The 22085-nt window shown below is 39.8% G+C and overlaps 1 protein-coding gene across 4 annotated transcripts in view; it reads left to right on the top strand.

The window, feature by feature from the left end:
- The window catches only part of ahctf1 (AT hook containing transcription factor 1), a 113961-nt gene that overhangs the window by 59458 nt on the left and 32418 nt on the right, over nucleotides 1-22085 (top strand). For all 4 annotated transcript variants that reach the window (XM_055639293.1, XM_055639295.1, XM_055639292.1 and 1 more), the window contains exons 15-26: nucleotides 1906-2046; nucleotides 2240-2344; nucleotides 3439-3538; nucleotides 3782-3905; nucleotides 4001-4057; nucleotides 4597-4743; nucleotides 8131-8321; nucleotides 10548-10692; nucleotides 16389-16517; nucleotides 17446-17590; nucleotides 18204-18354; nucleotides 21019-21126. In XM_055639293.1, the coding sequence (XP_055495268.1) occupies nucleotides 1906-2046; nucleotides 2240-2344; nucleotides 3439-3538; nucleotides 3782-3905; nucleotides 4001-4057; nucleotides 4597-4743; nucleotides 8131-8321; nucleotides 10548-10692; nucleotides 16389-16517; nucleotides 17446-17590; nucleotides 18204-18354; nucleotides 21019-21126 (1543 nt within the window). The remainder of the gene's footprint in view (nucleotides 1-1905; nucleotides 2047-2239; nucleotides 2345-3438; nucleotides 3539-3781; nucleotides 3906-4000; nucleotides 4058-4596; nucleotides 4744-8130; nucleotides 8322-10547; nucleotides 10693-16388; nucleotides 16518-17445; nucleotides 17591-18203; nucleotides 18355-21018; nucleotides 21127-22085) is intronic.

Here is a 22085-nt window from a genome sequence, read left to right as displayed (position 1 = left end):
TAAAACGTAAGTTGTAATGGTAACATGGCAAGCTAGTTTTATGATCTTTGTTTATCTTTATCTACTTTTTCACCACTTTGAATTTAACAATTTAGCAATGAGGCATCTAGATTTGCATAATAAAAATAAAAATCAATATATGTATTTCTTCACCATATGCTCGTGGGACACAGGGAATGCATGTGCACTTTAACCACTGAATGTCTTGGCAAAATGGATTATAATTCTCAACCCTTCATGCCATTCACTTGTACTTAACACAAATTCTTCCAGATCAAACTGTTGCTGCTGTAGCCTGTCTTGATCACCCGTGGTGCCGTACTTTGTGTTGATCTGGTATCTACCCCACCTTGCCAAATCACCCATATTTACCATCTATTTCACTATTTAGAAATGGGCCAGTACCGTCAGACTATGGAATTCAAGAGTCAAGTGTTTAATTGTCATATATACCGAAACGGAACAATGATATTATTACTTGCAGCAGCAAACCGGATCTGTAATCACAGTACTCAGATAAGGCAGTAAACAAAAAAAGTTCCATAAATTAAAAAAAAAACTTAATGCAAAACAAAAACATAATGTCCCTAGAGAAACCAAGACAGTTTGTAGTTTAGTTGGTGTTTGACGTGTATATGAGGCTAATGGTTGGTGGGAAGCAACTGTTTCTGAACCTGGAGATTCATTTTCTGACTCCTGTACGACCTTCGCAATGCCAGGAGTGAAATGAGATATGGCCAGGGTTGTGAAGGTCGTTGTTGATGCTAGCTTCCTTTCTGAGACGGCACCTCCTAGAGATCCCTTTGATGATAGGAGGATTGGTACCTGTGATAGACCAAACAAGTTAGGTATAGCTTGCCGAGCTCGCCATTTTCGCCTGCTCTTCCAGAATCTTGTGTATCTGACCAACCAATTTGGCCCCTTCGCAATCTGTCTATCACTATGCTTGATTCCGTTTACTTTTTTTTTTTTTTTCCCCTGACCCTAACCATTTTGGAGTTGAGCCAAATGAGCTGCTCAGAAAACGGTAATGTATACTTTTTGAAGTGCTCCATGTTATTAAAACTTAAGCTCCAACAACAATCCTGTGACCATGCTCTATTATTGATGGAACTAAATATTTGGAGGGTATTTTAACATTTTCATACAGAAACAATAGCCTTATTTATGACATTTATTTGACTAATACCAAATTAACATTTCACCAGTGGATCAAGCCATTTATAACTTTAGCAACCTAACGTTCTTAAAGATTTAATGTCTCATTTTTGTTTTGCATAAAGGAAGGGGTTTATATTTTGCCTTGCTTCATAACATGTTGCACAAACCTTATGTGTGCCCTTGTCCGTCATTACGTTCTTCGAGATTTTATCTGGTGATCTTTCTTCAGAACTCGAAATTTTGTATATTGAGTTTCTGAGAGATGTGCAAGTCAAACTTGAGCATATCTGTTTTGGAAGAGATCTGTTATTTGCATCTTCCTGGTTGGAAGGGGCAAGTGTTTGCTTCGCAGCTCCCTTTCATAACTTAGCTGACATCATAAACTTGTATGTAGACAAAAAATGCTGGAGAAACTCAGCAGGTGCGGCAGCATCTATGGAGAGAAGGAATTGGTGACGTTTCGGGTCGAGACCCTTCTTCAGAAACTTTGCCAATTCCTTCTCTCCATAGATGCTGCCACACCCGCTGAGTTTCTCCAGCATTTTCGTCTACCTTTGATTTTCCAGCATCTGCAGTTCTTTCTTAAACACTTGTAAATATGGTTCTGTTGATGTGAGCCAAGTGGGACATCCTAAATTTAATGAATGAAATGTGAGAATTATTTTCTGGAAACTGTTCAAAGTTGTTTTGAAGATTGCCTTATTCTTAACTCTAGATTGTCTCACCTTGTCCTTTAACCACTAGGTATTTCACTTTTTGATGGATCGTGTCACTTCATTGACTCACACACACTCCAGTCTCTACAGCACTGCCAGATGTTACTTAGCAACCTCACCACCATTGTTAGCTGTTTCCTTACAGAGGCCCAGGAATTGACTGAGCGAGGTGTGTTTTTATAGTATTATAGTACTATTACAGTTGCCATTCCTTTGTATTGTTACTAACATGAAGTTTTATTTTGTGCACAGAAACATTTAATTAAATTTCCTAAATCATACTAACAATTAGACACCGAATACGTTCTGTTTTTATGTGACAGTAACCATTAGCATACTAATACGAACTATCTTTCATACAGGACTGGTTGACTTAATGAACAAACGTATTGTTGGCACTCTGCTTTCACAATATGCTCAGATTGTGCTATGGTTCTGTCGAGCAGGTCTGCTTCCTGAGGGTTCAGGTAAGCTCAGGATATTTTATGCAAAATGCTTATCAGTAGCCAGGATTTTGCCATAAGTGCCTTTTCGTGCCTTTTTTGATGATTTCAGGAAGATAATGCCCTTTTCACGATTGTGCCTAAATCAGCCTTTTTTTGCCGTTTTAACGCAACTTACAAGAAAATTCACACCACCGGGGTGAAACCAGGCTGTAAGTGGGTGTTAAATGGTGATTGGTACGTGGGAAAGGGTCCAGTCTTTACAAACTGGAGTCAAGCTGCGAGTAGGTGTGAAGTGTTGATTGGGGATGGGGTGTGGGGGTACCAGGGTTAATTCTGTTTATCGAATCGGCAGTAGAACTCAGCTGACACAATTGTCCAAGAAGCGGGGGGGTTTTCCACTTGTAGCTTTTGATTTCTTGCAAGCCTTTCCACACTGAAGAAGAGTCATTTGCTGAGAACTTGCTCCTCAACTCGGAGTACCTTTCCTTGGCAGTTCTGATTCCTCTTCTCAGCTTGTACTTGGCCTGCCTGTAGAGGTCTGCATCCCCGCTCCTGTAGGATCTACCCCTGCAAGCGTCAAAATGCTTAAAGTCAAGTCAACGCCTTGTGAACAATTTGGTGAGAGTGTATGGGAGTGATATATTCTCTACAGACAACTGTGTGCTGTTTTGCAAATTATGTGAGAAAGCAGTGAATCATGAGAAGAAATATTTCATCTCCCAGCATGGGAGTGACCTCAGCTGGGATAGAAAAAAGTTTTTCACAACTGTAGCATATTTTGTCTGACAGACGGCATAGTTTAACACCAGATAATTTGAAAAAATGCTGGTAGTTATGTGCAACCAGGCAACTTTGGTCATTGAATGTAGTATACCTTTATCATTATCATTTTTAACCATATTTTGGTGGTAGAGATAAATGCCTTTTTATGCCTTTTTTCGCAATAAATGCCTTTTGGGGTTTTTTTTAAAATGCCTTTTTGCCTGTCTATTTCAGAGATTTTTAGCGCCTAAACATCCTGGCTCTACTTATCAATTAAATCAAAATAACTTTTTTTACTGCTCTGCTTGGTCAGTCTGTGCAATTTATTAACATGCCATTTTCCTTTCCCTTAGATGATGCTGATCTATTGCAATTATCCAGGCCCATCTACAATTATCCTGTAATACAAAACTATTATACCAACAGGCGACACAAGCTGGAGCGTTTGTCGAAGTATGTTTCTAATTTTTTTTCTAAATTATATGTGGATCACCATGATCCTAAGAATTTTGAATAACTACTTGGATTTTATATGGTGCTTAATAAATTCTGGTTTTCAAATTTTGAGCCTCTGTTTTCTGTGGAAATTTTCTTTTTTGAGGAAAAAATAGATTTTGATTTTTTTAATTGGCGATGGTAATTTTGAAAAACTTTTCTAAACATTTAACATTTCTAAATTAACTTTGCTTTATCCAGAGGCAAATGGTGTTCAGACTGCCTGTTAATTGATGGGATGGTATCAGAGACTGGGGATAACATAGAACAATTGTGGAAGAAGGATGAAGGAGGGACAGGAAAATATCCACCATCAACCCTTCATGTAAGGTTATCATTCATATAAGATTAATTTATGAATTGTAAAATGTTTTTTTTAGAAATGTTGCAAATATTAAACCTATTTGTTTAAATTAATAGGCACTTCTTGATGTATATTTACTGGAGAATGTAGATGAGACGACAAAGCATGCCATTGTATCCTTCAAAAATATATGTGTGTGTGTTGCCTTTCTGCTCCACTGATTCTGCAAGTAATTTCTGCATTAAGTGAGATGTTGTTCAGTGTATCTAATGCTAATTCAGAACAGCAATAACTTGTAAGTAGTGAAGTAGTTGAATCAACTGCATTGAGGTTGTATAATATCAAATTTGTCTCCAGAACCAGGGATGCTATAGATAATCAAAGTTGCTGGCAATCTATATCCAATCTGATGAGAAAGATATGTATAGTATTGTAACTTTTCTGAAGATAATTGTCAAAATGGGATTACCAGCTTGCTAGTGTGGAGTAAACCTCACAAAGTTAATATGTCCTTGTTTCAATTATTGCTTGCCAATGCATATATCTTACTTCAGGTATCTGGAATTATGTTTCTCCTCACCAATCACATACCTTTCTGAAGAAAATGTTGAATGAGGCTAAAATCATGAGTAAACTTGTACACTTTATTGCCTGAATAATTGCTTAAGGGTCATTGTGTAGTGTTTTGGAACCTTGACCTCTCCATTTTAAGGCTATTTACCTTCTGTTGGATGTTCTTTCATCTGCTCCTAACAAGAATGAATCTTCGATTGAATCCTTCCCACCAGCTTTTGCCATACCTGTGGGGCTGGTGAACCTCATCCAAGGATTTTGGCTTTTGGATCACAATGATCATGAAGTAAGTGACACCAGTAATTCTGTTTTAGCTTCAGTTGACTTTATTATCTCTTGAAATTATAAGAGAGATTGAAAGATGGTGGAAATTATTTACTTTTAAAACTGTATGAGAGAGTTCAGACTTTTAAAAGCCATCTGTACTAACCATCATAGTTCATCAGATGATAGGTAGTGGGTGACATAGTCTGAGAGTTTTATTTGCTAGACCACGTGCGGACCCGTTGGGCCCGCTCCCCCAACGCAATATTCCACCAGACTGCACACGTGCAGCTGCCGCGTTCAAAGTTGTGCCGTTGTCGGCTGAAATTAAGTTAAAGTTAATAAATTGAAGAGAGGACCCGTGGAGGTGTTTGTAAAATAGTAGGAAACTTACCTGTGGAGCCGTTGTGTCCCCATTGTGAGGCCAGGCAAGTACAGGTGAAAGTGAAAAAAAGATGGCGATCTGAAAATTTGGAAAGGGCCCAACTGCGCAGGTGCGGCTGAGGGGTTCCCCTTGTGACGCCAGAGATCACCGTTGTGAGGCGCAGGAGAACCCTCCCCCAACTGCGCATGTGCGGATGGGGGGTGCTGTTTAAAGTTATTTTAAGTTTTAAATACCCGTGGAGCCATTGGGTCCCCGTTGTGAGGCCAGGCAAGTACACACGACATAAAAAAGCATGGCGGTTTAAAAAAAAACGAAATTTGTGGTCCAGGGAGGGAGATGGGGTAGAGAGGGGGAGGGGGTGTTGTCTGTCTTTTTGAGGCAGCGGGCGAGAGGTGTGAATAACCTGGGGGGATGAATAACCCAGAGGGGTGGGGGAAGAGTGTGAATAACCTGAGGGGGGGGGGATCCAGGCCCCGACCATCTTTGTTCCATCAGCGCCATCTTTTTCGGGGGGGGGGGGGGGGGGGGGGGGGGGGGGGGGGGGGGGGGGGGGGGTAGTGAATAACCCACTTACAAGATTAGACTTTTAAGTATACAGATAGATAGATATAGAACAATTGGCCTTCATTAAGGGTTTCTTTCTCAACCAAGAATTCTTCCTAATTGAGAAGGCTTGGATATTATAGATATTCAAAACATGACAATATTTTACCATGAGACAAAGGAAGATGATTTGGCCCATTGGGTTTCCTGCTGGTTCTCAGGTAGCAATTAAAAGTCCTATTCATATATTTTTTTTAGTAACAATGATAATTGGCTACGCTGATTTAATATTGATATACTTTTTCGTTCTTTTGTAGACTGGCCTTTTTTTTTTTGACCACTCAATGCTGTTTATAAAATGTTAGGCTTTGCCACAGTCTGGTGCCGTACTGCTGCGGTTCAAGAACTACGTTCCGCAGTGGATCCCCAATGGTTATCATAGGGGATGCAATTTCCCCAGACATTCTGAGGCTGTGCTGTGAAGTGAGAATGGGGATTGTCAGAAGCAACATATGGACAATATTAGGTAGTCTAGAACCAGTCACATAGTAGGGTAATCGGGGATTCCCTGGAGCAACTGTTATGCTTGGACCAACGTAGAAAGTAACAGCTTTAGTATCTTCCTTGTTGAAGTACAATCTGATCATTAGGCAAATTATATCCAATTTTATTGCACAACACCAGTCTCTTCATCAAACCATTTGATATGTTATAAATTGAGAAAGGTATTAAAAGATAAAAACAGAAAATGGAAAGAATATCAAAGAAATTTGAGGTGAATTAAAGGAAACATGGGATTGTAGACAGTTACGTAGACAGTCTACATAATTGTAGACAGTAACAGCAATGAAAACAGGTCCTTCAGCCCAAATCACACATGCTGCTCAAGATGTCCCATCTAAGCTAGTCCTGTTTGCCTGCTTTCATCCATACCCTTCTAAAGTCTGTGCCCTCTGGACCAAGTGGAAACCCATCAGTGAAAACATCCTCTCCACATCCACTCTATCCAGGCCTTTCATTATTTGGTAGAAACATAGAAATTAGGTGCAGGAGTAGGCCATTCGGCCCTTCGAGCCTGCACCGCCATTTAACATGATCATGGCTGATCATCCAACTCAGTATCCCGTACCTGCCTTTTCTCCATACCCTCTGATCCCCTTGGCCACAAGGGCCACATCTAACTCCCTCTTAAATATAGCCAATGAACTGGCCTCAACTACCCTCTGTGGCAGAGAGTTCCAGAGATTCACCACTCTCTGTGTGAAAAAAGTTCTCCTCATCTCGGTTTTAAAGGATTTCCCCCTTATCCTTAAGCCGTGACCCCTTGTCCTGGACTTCCCCAACATCGGAAACAATCTTCCTGCATCTAGCCTGTCCAACCCTTTAAGAATTGTGTAAGTTTCTATAAGATCCCCTCTCAATCTCCTAAACTCTAGCTTTAGGTTTCAATGAGGTCCCCCCTCTTCCTACTAACTGCCAGCAAGTACATGCCCAGAGCTGTCAAACGTTCATCATACATTAATCCATATGGGGCCCAAAACTACTCGCAATACTGCAAATGCGGTCTGACCAGTGCTTAAGCCTCAGCATTACATTTCTGTTTTTATTGTCTAGTCCTCTCTAAATGAATGCTAACATTGCCTTTGTCTTCCATACTACTGATTTCAACCTTAACCTTTTGGTTCAAATTTAACCTTTTGGGAATCCTGCATCAGCACTCCCAAGTCCGTTTGTACCTCCAATTTCCAAATCATCTCCCCATTTAGAAAAATAGTCTGCCTTTATTCCTACTACCAAAGTGCATGTCCGTGTGCTTTCAGTAGGTAAAATGGTTGTGTGCGAAGGAATTACATTGAAGTTGCAGTGATTGTTTAAACAAATAAGGTAGATAACATATTGTTCGTCTAAGTTCATAACTGGACTTGTGGAAGCTTTTACTGGAAAGTTTACAGTTGCTGCTTAGTGGGTCAAATGCAGCAGAGATGAGCTAGAGAGAGAAGTTCTATATTGCACAATTAACATTCTTAAAGCTCAGTCTCTCACCATTGACGGTTTGTATACAATACTAACATGTCTGAGGTTACCAGCCACAACTTGCAAGCATCTTTTACATAGTGTCTCCTGTGAAATGCACAATTATCAGTCAGTTAAACATTATTTTAACCAGCTCTAATTTAACCACTACTTAAATATATATTTGTCAAACATATTGTGAATCAAAGGGCCTGTACCTGCACTATACTGTTCTATGTTCTGTAGAATAATTTAACTTATTTGTCACAGCCATTGTATGCTGAAGGGCCTGTTCCTGTTTTGCACTGTTCTACATTAGGTAAATCGGATTTGTTCCTACTATATTATGAACCAGGAACAATCACAAAAAAGTGTTAGGTCTACTGACTAAACTCAATGTCCCTGTCGTGATCTTTGGTTGGAAAATATTACATATTGATTTTCTCTTTTTATTCCTTATTTTCTAAGAATGGCTTAGATCGTATTTTGCATCCAGCTACCAGCAGATCACTATCTTCATGGCAGCATGTCCGGATCATTCAGGCCTTGATGTGCCAAGGAGAGTACAGGAAGGCTCTTCGATACATGCAGGCAATGAAACCTTCAATGACTAGTAGCAGTGAGGTAAAACTTCACCTCACTGTCCTGCTTTTTAACAGGTAACTGAATTAACAGCAGTTTATTATCATAGCTTGTTTTCCACTGGCAATGAAATCCCTTCACTCACTAGTTGTAGATTTACTTATCCATGCAGTTATGTTATTAGCAATTTTGACAACAATGCAAGCATAAACTTTTCTCAAGTTATATACAGAGACAAAGTGACTTGAACAGGGAATGGAGGGATGTAGATCACTTCCAAGCAGAGGAGATTAGTTTAACTTGACATGGACATTGTGGGCTGAAGGGCTGGTTCCAGTCCTGTGCTTCTCTACGTTGTACGAGTTTGACCTGCAAAGCAACGTTATCACCAAAACAATAGGAGGACATGTGTCTCTATCTATGCTATGGACTATCTGTTCCAGTGGATCACCTGTTTTGGAATCTGAAGTAACTGAGCTTTCTTCTGTTGAGAATTTATTATCGCACTAGTTTATGATTGTCTGGTTACAGTTCCTTTCCTTATATTTTGTTTATCACTGTTACTCTGCAGCATTCCTTTATCTCTCTTGTTTGATGCTTTCACGTGAACTCTGGTAGAAGACTGCCAGCCACAAGTGTCTTGCAATCTTGCCTTTTATTCAGGACAACCTATTCCTTTCTGAAGGTTATTCAGCTTCACGAGGTATTTTACTTACAAATTGGATAACTGGACCTGCATTCTTCGAAAGAACATTTCTGCATTCTTATCTTTTTCAATAAACTACTTTCAAGAGGAGTTTCCTTGCCTATCAAGTGCAGATATTCAGCTCTTTGGTGTATGTGCGGATGAAGGCTGGCTCTTAGTGGTCTGAGTGAAACCTCTCTCCTCCCAAATCACCCAAATTAATCTTGTAAACCATCTCTTGCAAGTTCTTCCTTAAACAGGAAAACCAACTCTGTACATAATTTTCTGTCCAGTTTCATTAAAGCTTTGTAATACTGCATTAAAATATCTTTACGCTTCGACCTGATAGCACGTAAACAACGTTTTTTTCACTATCTCTGTATATGTGACTAAAATACACGGGTACCTGCAGTTGAATACTCTTTCAAAACAGATCAATACATATTTTGTCTTCCTGATTGCTTGCTGAACTTGTACATTAAACATCACTGATTAATGGACAAGACCAGCCTTGTCCTCTGCTATTTTCTCTTTCCTTTGTTTAAAAAGAACCTGCCTTTTTATTTTTATCAAAGTGGATGATCTTATTTCTCCATGTAATTTTCCCGCTGTCATGTTCTTGTTAGTTTTTTCACATTTCAGCCTGTCTGCATCCTCTTCTCAAACCATACTGCCATCCTGTGTTGTATCATCAGCAGATGTGGATATCTTAGATTGGTCTCCTCATTCAAATAATTGATTTAATTTATTAACAGCTGGCGCTCCCACCCTGTAACATCCCCCAAGTCACAGCTTCCCAATGCATGAATGATCCTATTAGTGATCCTAACGATCCTACTCATTTCTGTAAATTTTTCGATCCTCAATCCATGCCCCAGTGCATTTTGTTCAGTCATTTCATGCACTGCAATTATTGAAGGCTTCTGAAAGTCTAAATACACCACATTCATTTTTTTTCGTATTATGCTACTACAAACTTAAAAATGAAAGTAAGTTATTGGTCAAAATTAATTTCCCTTTTCAGAAATCCATACCCACAGCTGTTATTGTTTTCTGTTCTCTGTTAACACAGATTGTTGTATTTTCACTGCCACTAGGCTAACTGACATGATCTAAAGTTATCAATTTTCTCTCGCCATACCATTACAGCTCTCTGCTTCTGCTGAGTTTTCTGTAGCAAATACATCTTTAAATTAATGGCCAACAACAGAAGAAAGCAAGTTGTAAGGAGTCCAGAACAAGTGGGTATGATCTTAAAATTAGAGTAGGTAGTTAAGGTAAAAGAGGAAGCATAGAACGCAAATAAATTGGCAGGTAATTTCTTTTTTAAAACAGCTTTTAATGAAGCAAAGATACTCTGGATTCAAGACAAATGAATGGGGTTAAGCACTGAATGCTGAACGGTTGGTGGGGAGAGGCTGCAGAATAGCCTAGTGTTATTGTGCTTCAAAGGAAAACTTTGTAATTTGGCTCTTCTTTGTTATTTCCTTCATGTTGAACTTTATGAAAAATAGATAATTACCAATTAAGTTTAACTATCCTATAAAATCTAACATTAAAGCTAAATACAAGAAAGTATAAGAAATTTATTATTTTATTTGTATTTTGTGATTTTCAGTTCGATGGTGGAGGCTTGGCATCTTCTGCGGCTAAATGCTAACAGGATAAATGTGGAGGACCTGTTAAGGCATATGTACGAGTTGTGTCAGGAAAATGGACTGATGGAGGAGCTACTTAAACTGCCTTTTACCGGAACTGAACAGGTAAGATGTCGATAAGTTAATTTCTAAGAAACCATTGGTTAGGAAGATGGAGATAATTTCTTGATGTAATTTGAAAAAATGGTTGTTACTTCATTTTTTTTTTTAAAGCAGTAATCTTTCTCTTTAAGTTTGATTAATATTGAAGGCAGAAAGGAACAGTATTCTTCAAAATATGTATTTTATTACTTGGACAACTTTGCCCTCTAGTGTTATGAAGTCTCATTACTAGATTTGGTAGATTGTATTCAGCATCCCACTTAAATACTAGTTCTTTGTGATGGAACAGTCAGAGCAGAAATTTAGACCTCCCTAGGTCTAAATGCCCAAGTTAATCAATTGTTTATTGTGTACAGAAGCAAGCATGTCTTACCACAATTATATAAAACTTCAGTGAGACTGACCTGAAATACAGTGTTCATTTTTGGTCTCCATACGAAAGAACACTCCTTACTTGCTATAATTGGAGTGCAACAGAGGTTTATCAAACGTATTCCTGGGATGGCAAAATGGTTATATGAGAAGAGAATGGGTTGACTGGGCCTGTTTTCACAAGAACTCAGAAGAATGTGCAAGGAATCTCACCCATAACAAATTACATTTTGATAGGGCTACACAGACTAGATGTGGAGAGAATACTTTCCACAGCTCTGATGTGTAGAATGAGAGATTCATAGTCTTAGGATAAAGGGTATGAGGCATTTCAGTTAGTCAGCTAAATATATTTAAGGAACTAGATGGCTTTCTGGATACAAATGGGAAGATGAGGTAAGGGAAAAGAGGAAAAATATGGTATTGAGATTGTGGACCAGTCATGATAATGTTGAACAGTCTAACGTAGAAACAACTCCTTCAAGCCATTATGTCTGTGTTGAACATGGTGCCAAATTAAGATAGTCCCTCGGCCTGCACATGATCTATATGCCTCCATTCTTTGCATATTCATGTGCTTATGTAAAGGTCTCTCTAGTACCCCTATTGTATCTACTTCCATCATCACCCTTAGCAGTGGGTTCCAAGCATCCATCTGTCTCTGTGTAAAATAAAAACTCGCCCTGTACATTTACTTTAAATTGCCCACGAGATCATTAAGATCATAAAGCTTGGACGTCCAATATTGGACATTTCTATCCTGGGAGAAAGGTTCTGACTGTCCACTCTCTTTGTTTTTCATAATATTGTGGACTTCTACCAGGCTTCCCCCTGTTCCGACGCTCCAGAGAAAATACTCTTAAGCCTATCCAACCTCGCCTTATAGCTTCTTCTTCTTATCAAGTCCACACACAAGATTAGAAATTGTTCAGCCAGAGCAGAACCCACTTCTCGGCATCTGCATACAATGGTGTCTGTCTTGTCGCTTCTTGTGCACGGTGGTGGAAAGATTGGTGGAAACAGGGCCGCGACATGAACGCTCTTTTCTTGACCCTGCCTTATACCTAATACTATTTGATCCAGGCAGCATTAAACCTATTCTCGACCCTCTCCAAAACCTCCATATCCTTCCTCAAATAGGGCAACCAGAACTGCACTATTCCAAATAAGGGCTTATCAACATTTTATAAAGCTGCAACATGACTTCCTGACTTGTATATTCTATGCTCTGACTGATGAAGTCAAGCATACCATGCACCTTCTTTTGCACTATCTATGTATGTTTCTACTTTTAGGAAGCTATAGACTTGGACACCAAGATCCCTTTGTACAATAGTGCTGTTAAGGGGCTTGCCATTGACAACATACTTTCCCCTCAAGTTTGACCTCGCAAAGTGCAACACCTCAACTTGCCTGGATTAAACACCATCAGCCATTTCTCCACCCATATCTGCAACTGATCTATATTCTACTGTATCCTTTGACAACCTTCACTGCCCGCAATTGCACCAATTTTGGTGTCTTGCCACTTTCATTTCACTGCACATCTCGTATGTGTATGTGACAAATAAACTTGACTTGACTTGACTTGTCTACAAACTTGCTAGCCGTCTCATATGCATCAAACAACTGAGGTCCCAGCATTAATCCCTGTGAAACATCACAGACCAGCTCGGATAATACCCTTCCACCTTCTGTCTTCTATGGGTAAACCGTTTCTGAATCCAAGCCACCATCGATCCCATGATAATCTTCTGAATCAGCCTACCATAAGGGACCTTGCAAAGAATGGTAGAACAGACTCAAGGGCTAAATGGTCTATCTCTACTTATATTTTCTATGTTTTTTTGTAATTCCAGCTGCCGTGATGAGAAATGTCAGCTAGCAGTATATAAACTGCTGATCAATCTTGCTATAGTTACAAATTTGTCAACACCTCTCTTGAGACAACAAACCCTAATGCCCTATGACTTAAATCAGGTTAACGTCTGAATGTATTCCCCAAATACCATCAACGTATTTCTTGTCCCACGCAGGTGGTAACACAACACTGGTATTCCTCAGGATTATGTGCTCATTCTACTCCCTGTACGCCTATGACTGTATGGCCAAGTACAAAAACAAGACAATGTTGGTTGCTGAGGGGGGGGGGAGGTAAACACGATACTGTCCTCGTCAGCATAGCTGCTGTAGATTTAGTCAACAACTTCAAGTTCCTAGGTGTCCAAATCACCAGTAACCTAACCTGGTCCCTTCACGCTGATGTGATGATCAAGAATTCGCATCAAGGTATTTATTTTCTACGGTGTCTGACAAAATGAAGCTTGTCCACAAAGGTTCTCTTTATTTCTATGGATGAGTTATAAAGTGCATTCTGGCAGGATGCACCTCAGCCTGAAGTGGCAACTACCCTACTCTTAATTACCTCAACCTGCAGAGAGTGGTGAACACAACCCAGTTCATCACGGGCTCATCATTTCCATCCAGTCCATCTTCATGTTGTGTTGCTGCAGAAAGACTGGGAATATAGGAAAGGATGCCTGTCGTTTTCTTCTACCTTCTGGGAGATGATAGAAGTTTGAAAGTCTGCACATCCAGACGAGAACCATTGCTATCCAATCCCTGACATAATTTAACCATTTTTGCACTACAATCTTTCATCAGTTAGTTTTGAGAGTATCGTGCTCAATTTTAGGCATCATGTTATAGGAAAGATGTTGTCAGGTTGGAAAATGTGCAGAGAACATTTATGAAGATGTTGCCAGGACTCGAGGACCTGAGCTATTGAGAGGTGGGGCAGGCTAGAACTCTATTCCTTGGAGCACAGAAAGACAAGGGGGAATCTAATAGAGGTGTACTAAATCGTGAGAGGGATAGATCAGATAAATGCTCAGTCTTTTGCCCAGAGTAGGGGAATTGAGAACCACAGGACATAAGTTTAAGTTACCACACCTGGAGTATTGTGTGCAATTTTGGTCCCCTAATTTGAGGAAGGACATTCTTGCTATTGAGGGAGCGCAGCGTAGGTTTACAGGGTTAATTCCCAAGATGGCAGGACTGTCATATGCTGAGAGAATGGAGCAGCTGGGCTTGTACACTCTGGAGTTTAGAAGGATGAGAGGGAATCTCATTGAAACATATGATTGTTAAGGATTTGGACACGGTAGAGGCAGGAAACATGTTCCCGATGTTGGGGGTGTCCAGAACCAGGGGCCACAGTTTAAGAATAAGGAGTAAGCCATTTAGAACGGAGACAAGGAAATACTTTTTTCTCACAGAGAGTGGTGAGTCTGTGGAATTCTCTGCCTCAGAGGGCGGTGGAGGCAGGTTCTTTGATGCTTTCAAGAGAGAGCTAGATAGTACAGAGAGTAGAGAGCTTAAAGCACATGGCATTGGGGGTCCAGTATTGATGTGGATAGAGAACTGGCTGGCAAACAGGAAGCAAAGAGTAGGAGTAAACGGGTACTTTTCACAATGGCAGGCAGTGACTAGTGGGGTACTGCAAGGCTCAGTACTGGGACCCCAGCAATTTACAATATATATTAATGATCTGGATGAGGGAATTGAAGGCAATATCTCCAAGTTTGCGGATGACACTAAGCTGGGGGGCAGTGTTAGGTGTGAGGAGGATGCTAGGAGACTGCAAGGTGACTTGGATAGGCTGGGTGAGTGGGCAAATGTTTGGCAGATGCAGTTTAATGTGGATAAATGTGAGGTTATCCATTTTGGTGGCAAAAATTGGAAAGCAGATTATTATCTAAACGGTGGCCGATTGGGAAAGGGGGAGATGCAGTGAGACCTGGGTGTCATGGTACACAAGTCATTGAAGGTAGGCATGCAGGTGCAGCAGGCAGTAAAGAAAAGAAAGCGAATGGTATGTTGGCTTTCATAGCAAGAGGATTTGAGTATAGGAGCAGGGAGGTTCTACTGCAGTTGTACAGGGTCTTGGTGAGTCCACACCTGGAGTATTGCGTACAGTTTTGGTCTCCTAATCTGAGGAAAGACATTCTTGCCATAGAGGGAGTACAGAGTAGAAGGTTCACCAGACTGATTCCTGGGATGTCAGGACTGTCTTATGAAGAAAGACTGGATAGACTTGGTTTATACTCTCTAGAATTTAGGAGATTGAGAGGGATGTGGCCAAGGGGATCAGAGGGTATGGAGAGAAGGCAGGTACGGGATACTGAGTTGGATGATCAGCCATGATCATATTAAATGGCGGTGCAGGCTCGAAGATCCGAATGGTCTACTCCTGCACCTAATTTCTATGTTTCTATGTGCTCTTAAAAATAGCGGAGTCAGGGGATATGAGGAGAAGGCAGGAACGGGGTACAGAATGGGGATGATCAGCCATGATCACATTGAATGGCGGTGCTGGCACGAAGGGCCAAATGGCCTACTCCTGCACCTATTGTCTATTGTAAGGGGGAAAGATTTAATAGGAACCTAAGGGGTAACTCTTTTACACAAAGAGTGGTGGGTGTACAAAAGAAGCTGCCGGAGGAGGTAGTTGAGGCAGGTACAATCGCAACGTTTTAAGAAACATTTAGACTGGTACATGGATAGGATAGGTTTAGAGTGATATGGGCCAAAAGTAGGCAGGTGGGACTATTGTATATGGAACATGTTGGTCGGTGTGGGCAAGTTGGGCCTGTTTCAACACTCTGTGACTGATCTTGCACCATTCTATTGTTTTGCACCATCATGTTTATTATTGTATTTATCGTTACAGTGTGTACATTAACATAGAACAGGACAGCACAGGAACAGGTCTTTCAGCCACGTTGTCTGTTGAACATGCCAAATTAAACTAAACCCGTCTGCCTGTACTTGGTCAATATTTCTCCATTCCCTGCATATTGAGTGCCTGCCAAAAAGCCTCTCAAACACCATTCTCTCTGCTTCCACCTACCATTCTCCATGTGTGTGAAAATAATATTTTAAAAAAAATAAAAAAATCTCTCCTGCTCCTCTTTTAATTTTTCACCCTCTAACCTCAAAGCTATGCCTTCTGGTATTTGACATTTCCAGCTTTGGGAAAAGATTCTTACTCTCTGCCTCTCATAATTTTATAAATCTCTTCCCTCAGCCAATGCTCCAGGGAAAAAAACTATCCAGCGTTGTCCAATCATTCTTGATAGCTAATCCAGGCAGCATCCTGATAAAGCACTTCCACAGGCTCTCCAAAGCCTCATTCTCATAATGAAATGCACACCATATTCCAAATGTGGCCTAACCCATGTTTTACGAACTCTACTTCATATGAACATGGAGTTTCATTACACCCTGGATAATATGATCATAAACTAATCTGAATCTATTCACAGGACTGTTTGGAGAAGTTTTTGAAAAACAGTGGAAATCTTCAAAACCAAGAATTTCTCCTCGTACATCACCTTCAACGTGCCAATTATGTACCTGCCTTGCAACTTAATCAGTCATTAAAAGCAAGTTTGGTGAGTTAAACTTATCTATATTTGTTTTTTAATTGTAGGCAGCTAAGTTTTACCTGTTCCATTATGGGCTGGTCTAATATAACAATGTGAATCTGTAGTAGGATTGCGTCTTGCTTCCATTTTTTAGAAGTTGAATGTAATATGATAATATAGGATGATAATAGAAAAGCTGTAGGCTTTAAAAAATAAAAAATAAAATGAATGCAGAAACTTTTGTATGTCTGCCAGAATTGTTCGTTGCCTTGCACATTTTTCTGTTATTGGGTTATAATGTGGTCTAATTATTTTTTGAGTCAGTTGCCATAAAATTAAAGATGCTCAGATTGATCACAGCAGTTTGGATTCTACAGAACATGGAAATTTATTATTAGCAGCATTAATGTGTAGGAAGGAACTGCAGATGCTAGGTTAAACCGAAGATAGACACAAAGTGCTGGAGTAACTCAGCGGGACAGGCAACATCTCTGGATAGAAGGAATGGGTGACGTTTCGGATCGAGACCAGACTGAGTCAGGGGAGAGAGATATAGAGATGAGGAAGTGTTAAGTGTGAAACTGAGATGAGGGGGATGGAGATCAAGGAAAATGTAGAATAGATGATTGTCAGCTACGAGAAGGTAACAACAAAGCAAACAGATAAAATTTAAACGAAGACAGTCAGACTGGTCGGAGAACTGGGAAGGGGGGAGGGATGGAGAGAGAGGGAAAGCAAGGGTTCTCTAATTTCAAGTAACCCTTGCTTTCCCTCTCTCCATTCATCCACCACTTCAAAGCAGAGATCTATATTTCATAGTACATTTTGATTCGTATAACACAGTCCTCAGTGTTCAATAGAAAGGGTTTATTCTGAAGAATGAAAAAAATTGACATCTATACGCGCGCATGAGGGGGAAAAGGAAAGTGACAAATATATATCAATGTTTTATCAGAATGATCATGATCCTCAAATTCGAGAGAGAACAGCTGCTAGAAATTCCATCCTCGAACAGTATGGAAAAGTACTTCCAACTGTACAAAGAAAGCTAGCAACTGAACGCATAAAACCTTACCATCATTTTGCAACATTACGTGAAGGTAAGTTGATACTTAGGAATTTTCTCCAAATTTTAAAATCTGCACCTAATGTTTTCCACAAATTCGATTCATCTACAGAAGATTGTTAACCATACCATCTGTAATGCACTCAGAGGGAAAATACTGTCCTGTAACACTAATTATTATAATTGTTTTTTATTGTCTTTCACTTCATGGTATCTACCCACATAAGGAACTGCTTGTGAAGTAATTCGTTCCTATGTCCCCTAATGCCACTGGTATAATTTAATTAAAAAAAATATGTCTGTGTTCTCTTTTCCCTGCTGTTTAATGTCTTTTTCCATCTTGAAAATACTATTGAAGGTTCACCCAAATGATAACATTCAAGTTCTTTCTTGATTTAAGTTCTTTCTTGCAATCAGTTATTGTGCTAACTTAATGGTTCTTGTTTAAATTAGGTATAGGACTTCAATGTCTGAAAGTGTCTGACCAGAACTGGATATGTTTGTGCATGCATGATACAATTTGAACACAATTTCTTTCAATTTGTGCAGTGCTATTTAATTGTTCAGCATATTGTTTTACTAACCTTCTTGATAGCCTACCAAAGTATACGTATCCATGGATGTATTTCATATATTTTTGCAAACAGTTAAGCGGCCCAAACCATTATCCACTGTGGCCAGGCAATCTACTTCTGGAGGTGTGACCACTCGTGCAACATTCATCAATTCAGTGCTTTCAAAGGTTAACGAAGTCTGGCTAAAGAATATGCAAGGAGCAACTCTATCTCCTTTCAATAGGTACTGTAGTGATTTAACTGAGTGCACTTTGTCTACTGTGTTGTTGAGGATGTTCTCTAGAATTTAGAAGATTGAGAGGGGATCTTATAGAAACTTACAAAATTCTTAAGGGGTTGGACAGGCTAGATGCAGGAAGATTGTTCCCGATGTTGGGGAAGTCCAGGACAAGGGGTCACAGCTTAAGGATAAGGGGGAAATCCTTTAAAACCGAGATGAGAAGAACTTTTTTCACACAGAGAGTGGTGAATCTCTGGAACTCTCTACCACAGAGGGTAGTTGAGGCCAATTCATTGGCTATATTTAAGAGGGAGTTAGATGTGGCCCTTGTGGCTAAGGGGATCAGGGGGTATAGAGAGAAGGCAGGTACGGGATACTGAGTTGGATGATCAGCCATGATCATATTGAATGGCGGTGCAGGCTCGAAGGGCCGAATGGCCTACTCCTGCACCTAATTTCTATGTTTCTATGTTTTTCTTTTGTGTGTATCTTTCATGCATAACCATGGAAAGTAATGTTAGGAAAAGTAATGTGTCATGCCAAACCTATATGCAGGCCCTTCCTGGGCAAAGAAAATGATCTGTTTTGCAGATGTCCATTAGTGGATTTTGTCCGTTAGTCAGAAAATGCACAAAATCACACAATTAAAATGTGTAGGGGTGGCTTTCTGAATATTAATTGACAAAACAGACCTGTCCTGAACACAGAATTAAGTAACAGGGATATGTCTTTAACATTGTGTTGGTATCGGAGCTTGCTGATTTACCTTCCTGATCTCATGGGGGTTTCAATTTGGACCAGTTAACATGGATATTTAACCAGTGGCTTTGAAATATCAGAGAATGCTTCATTGTAATACAATATCATCGCATGAGTATCAAGTATTGTTTGCCTTATCAGTTTCCGAAGCTAATGTCTTAGGATGCCTCCCATGTTGAAACTGGCTGTCTGTATTCTTAAGTCAATTGTATTTGATTATTGTGAGGAGGATATGTGGAAACGGGTTCTCTTCTGAAGACTGATTCTCATTTGAATAACTTTTGTAGATGTCCCATAACTGATAATCCTGACCAAAGGACATCATAAGCACAATGTATTGTGCAATTTATTGTGCCATTTATAAAATTGTAAAATTTAACTGCTAGGAAAGAACAATTACGAAAAGTAGAGAGAGGAAGAGTTATTTTAAATGTAATAACATTTATGGAGTTTATTCATATAACGGTGTACATATGGTGTTCGAAACAAGGAACCTTTCCTGGTGGTCACCCAGGTACTTTGTGTCAGCACCTTGGGTGTGACCACCTCACTAAACACCTAACTATGATGCGCTCATCAGTCCACAAGATCCTGAGGGCGTCCAGCTCCAGCTTCTTAATGTGGTCACTCAGGAGCTGCAGCTGGACAGATGTCACCATGCACACTGAAAGATTCACTGACCTCCAACATCCTGCAGGAGTGGCATACCACTATTCTACTGGCTTCCCCAACTGCAGTAAAACAAAAAGGGGGTTAAAAAGACCTTGCCTATTCCCTCTGATCAGTCTCCTTGCCAAAGCATCTCAAGCCCATGTCTCAGCACTTAACCTCACTTGCAGCACTCCACCTGAATCACTGTCATTCGCAAAGATGGCTGCTGCTAAATGGCCAATGTGCTCATGCTCGACATATTTATACACCACTTTGGGCTTTCACTCCCAGAAACTAACGGCTTCTGCTTTGGCTCTGTTCCGTCTGAAATTAGTACCCTTGCTCTAATGATCGCTTCTCAAACACACACACACACACACACACACACACACACACACACACACACACACACACACGTAGTCTTTATCAATTAATGAGAGCCGTTATTCCGTCTAGATTGTGCAGAAGAGGGGGGCAAAATTGCCCTTTTTGGATAATGTTTCAATACTTATCAATTGTGAAATAAAGTCTTGTGCCTGCATTAATTTAGGATAGAAACTGAAATAAAAGTAATCTTTTGAAAGTAAAGAATCAATATTTAAAAACATAATATTATATAGAAAGTAGCTAAGGAAGAAACATAGTAACCAAGGAAGTTAAGCCATCATTTATAACTTCCTTAAACAAAATATTATTCACAGCCCTAAAATCACTTAGTTTAAAAAAAGAAGGCAAACCATACTAGTGTAGTTGAGGAGATATTTTAACAGAAGAGTGGAATGTGGCGTAATGACCTAAAAATTTGGGTCACTCCAACCCTTGAGAAATGTTGTTGAAGCATACAAATGAATGGAAATTAACCCAATGTTAGCTTTGGAGGAGAAAAACTCAATTTATGGTTGGGTGAGATAACCCATGTCATTTGATGAACTTTGTAGGCAGTAATCTTGGCCTGTTGGCCAGGAGACCAACAACTTTACATTCCCCAATTCATTATCATAAGGATATCTTTTATGCTTTATGAATGGAATTAAGTCCCCATTTGTTTGGCAGAATGCTAGAGAAGAAATTGAAGATATTTTGAAGCATGGTTTGAGACTTGCTATCTTTTGTGATACCACCTGCTTTTTTTATGGCAATCATTTTTTAATAGCACTTGATGTGTACTGCAGATGGGATGAAAATAATCTGTAATTGTTAACTAGAGAAACATCCAAAAATTTAATCTTGCGTTATTTTCTGTCGTTTAAATTTCAGCCCTAAGTGTAGTGAACAATCTTCAGTTGACCTGGTTCTCAAGTCTACTGAAGTGTGTGATGCTTTTGTTGGAACACCAATCAAAACAAGCTCAAGAAAAATTTCCAGGTATTGATTTGTTTTTTTAATAGATTTGCCGGTATTCTGTCTCGTAGTTTGCTTTTTGGATCCCTTTTAAAATAAGATCTTGGCCAGGGGCAGAGCTTGTGGCTATTTTATTACCTATAGATACAAATGAAAAACAGAAGGCTACTCGGCACCTCAGTCCTATTGTCCTTCACTAAATTCATGCCACTTTTGATTGCAACATCAACTTTGTGTATACGTATACTTTTCACAGAATATACCTGTTCTGCTTAAAACTATTTTAGGACTGAGGAAAATTGTTCCAAGTACTCAGAGGGGAAAATATAAATTCTGTAATACAGAAGTCTTGCAGCATTTATACAAGGCCTTGGTGAGCTCATGCCTGGAATATTGTGGTTTGGTTGTTTTACTGAATTAAAGATGTACTTGCCATAAAGGGAATGCAGTGACGAAACTGGAGATTGGTTCCAAGGCTGCGGGTTTGCCATGTGAAGCGAGGTAAAGCAAAATAGGCCTGTGTTTTTTTTAAAGATAGACACAAAAAGTTGGAGCATCTCAGCAGGGACAGGCAGCATCTCTGGAGAGAAGGAATGGGTGACAGTTCGGGTCGAGACTCTTCAGACTTTTTTCAGCGTTTAGAGGAATGAATTAGCATCTCATTGAAATTCTTCACACAAAACATTGTTACCTCTGCTGCAAAACCTGATCCTTGAGTAAGAGAGAATAACTGTTCCCAACTATTGAGACTCTTGTAATGCCCAATGAATTTCTGTGGCATTACAATCCTATAATCACCTACTTTCAATAACCTGAAGGGAACTGTTGACTGGGAACTTGACTGCATTGGCCACATATCTTCTATATACCTTTAAAACTCTGTGTGGGTGTGTGTCATTTTGCCTTTGAAACGTATTTCCTTGAAATCCAGACGTAAAAACGTGGAGATTTCCCCTCTTCCCCCTCTTCCCCTCTCCCCCTCC

The sequence above is a fragment of the Leucoraja erinacea genome, chromosome 8 (genome assembly GCF_028641065.1).
Source record: "Leucoraja erinacea ecotype New England chromosome 8, Leri_hhj_1, whole genome shotgun sequence".
NCBI lineage: Eukaryota > Metazoa > Chordata > Chondrichthyes > Rajiformes > Rajidae > Leucoraja > Leucoraja erinaceus.
This window is presented reverse-complemented; position numbering and strand designations above follow the sequence as displayed.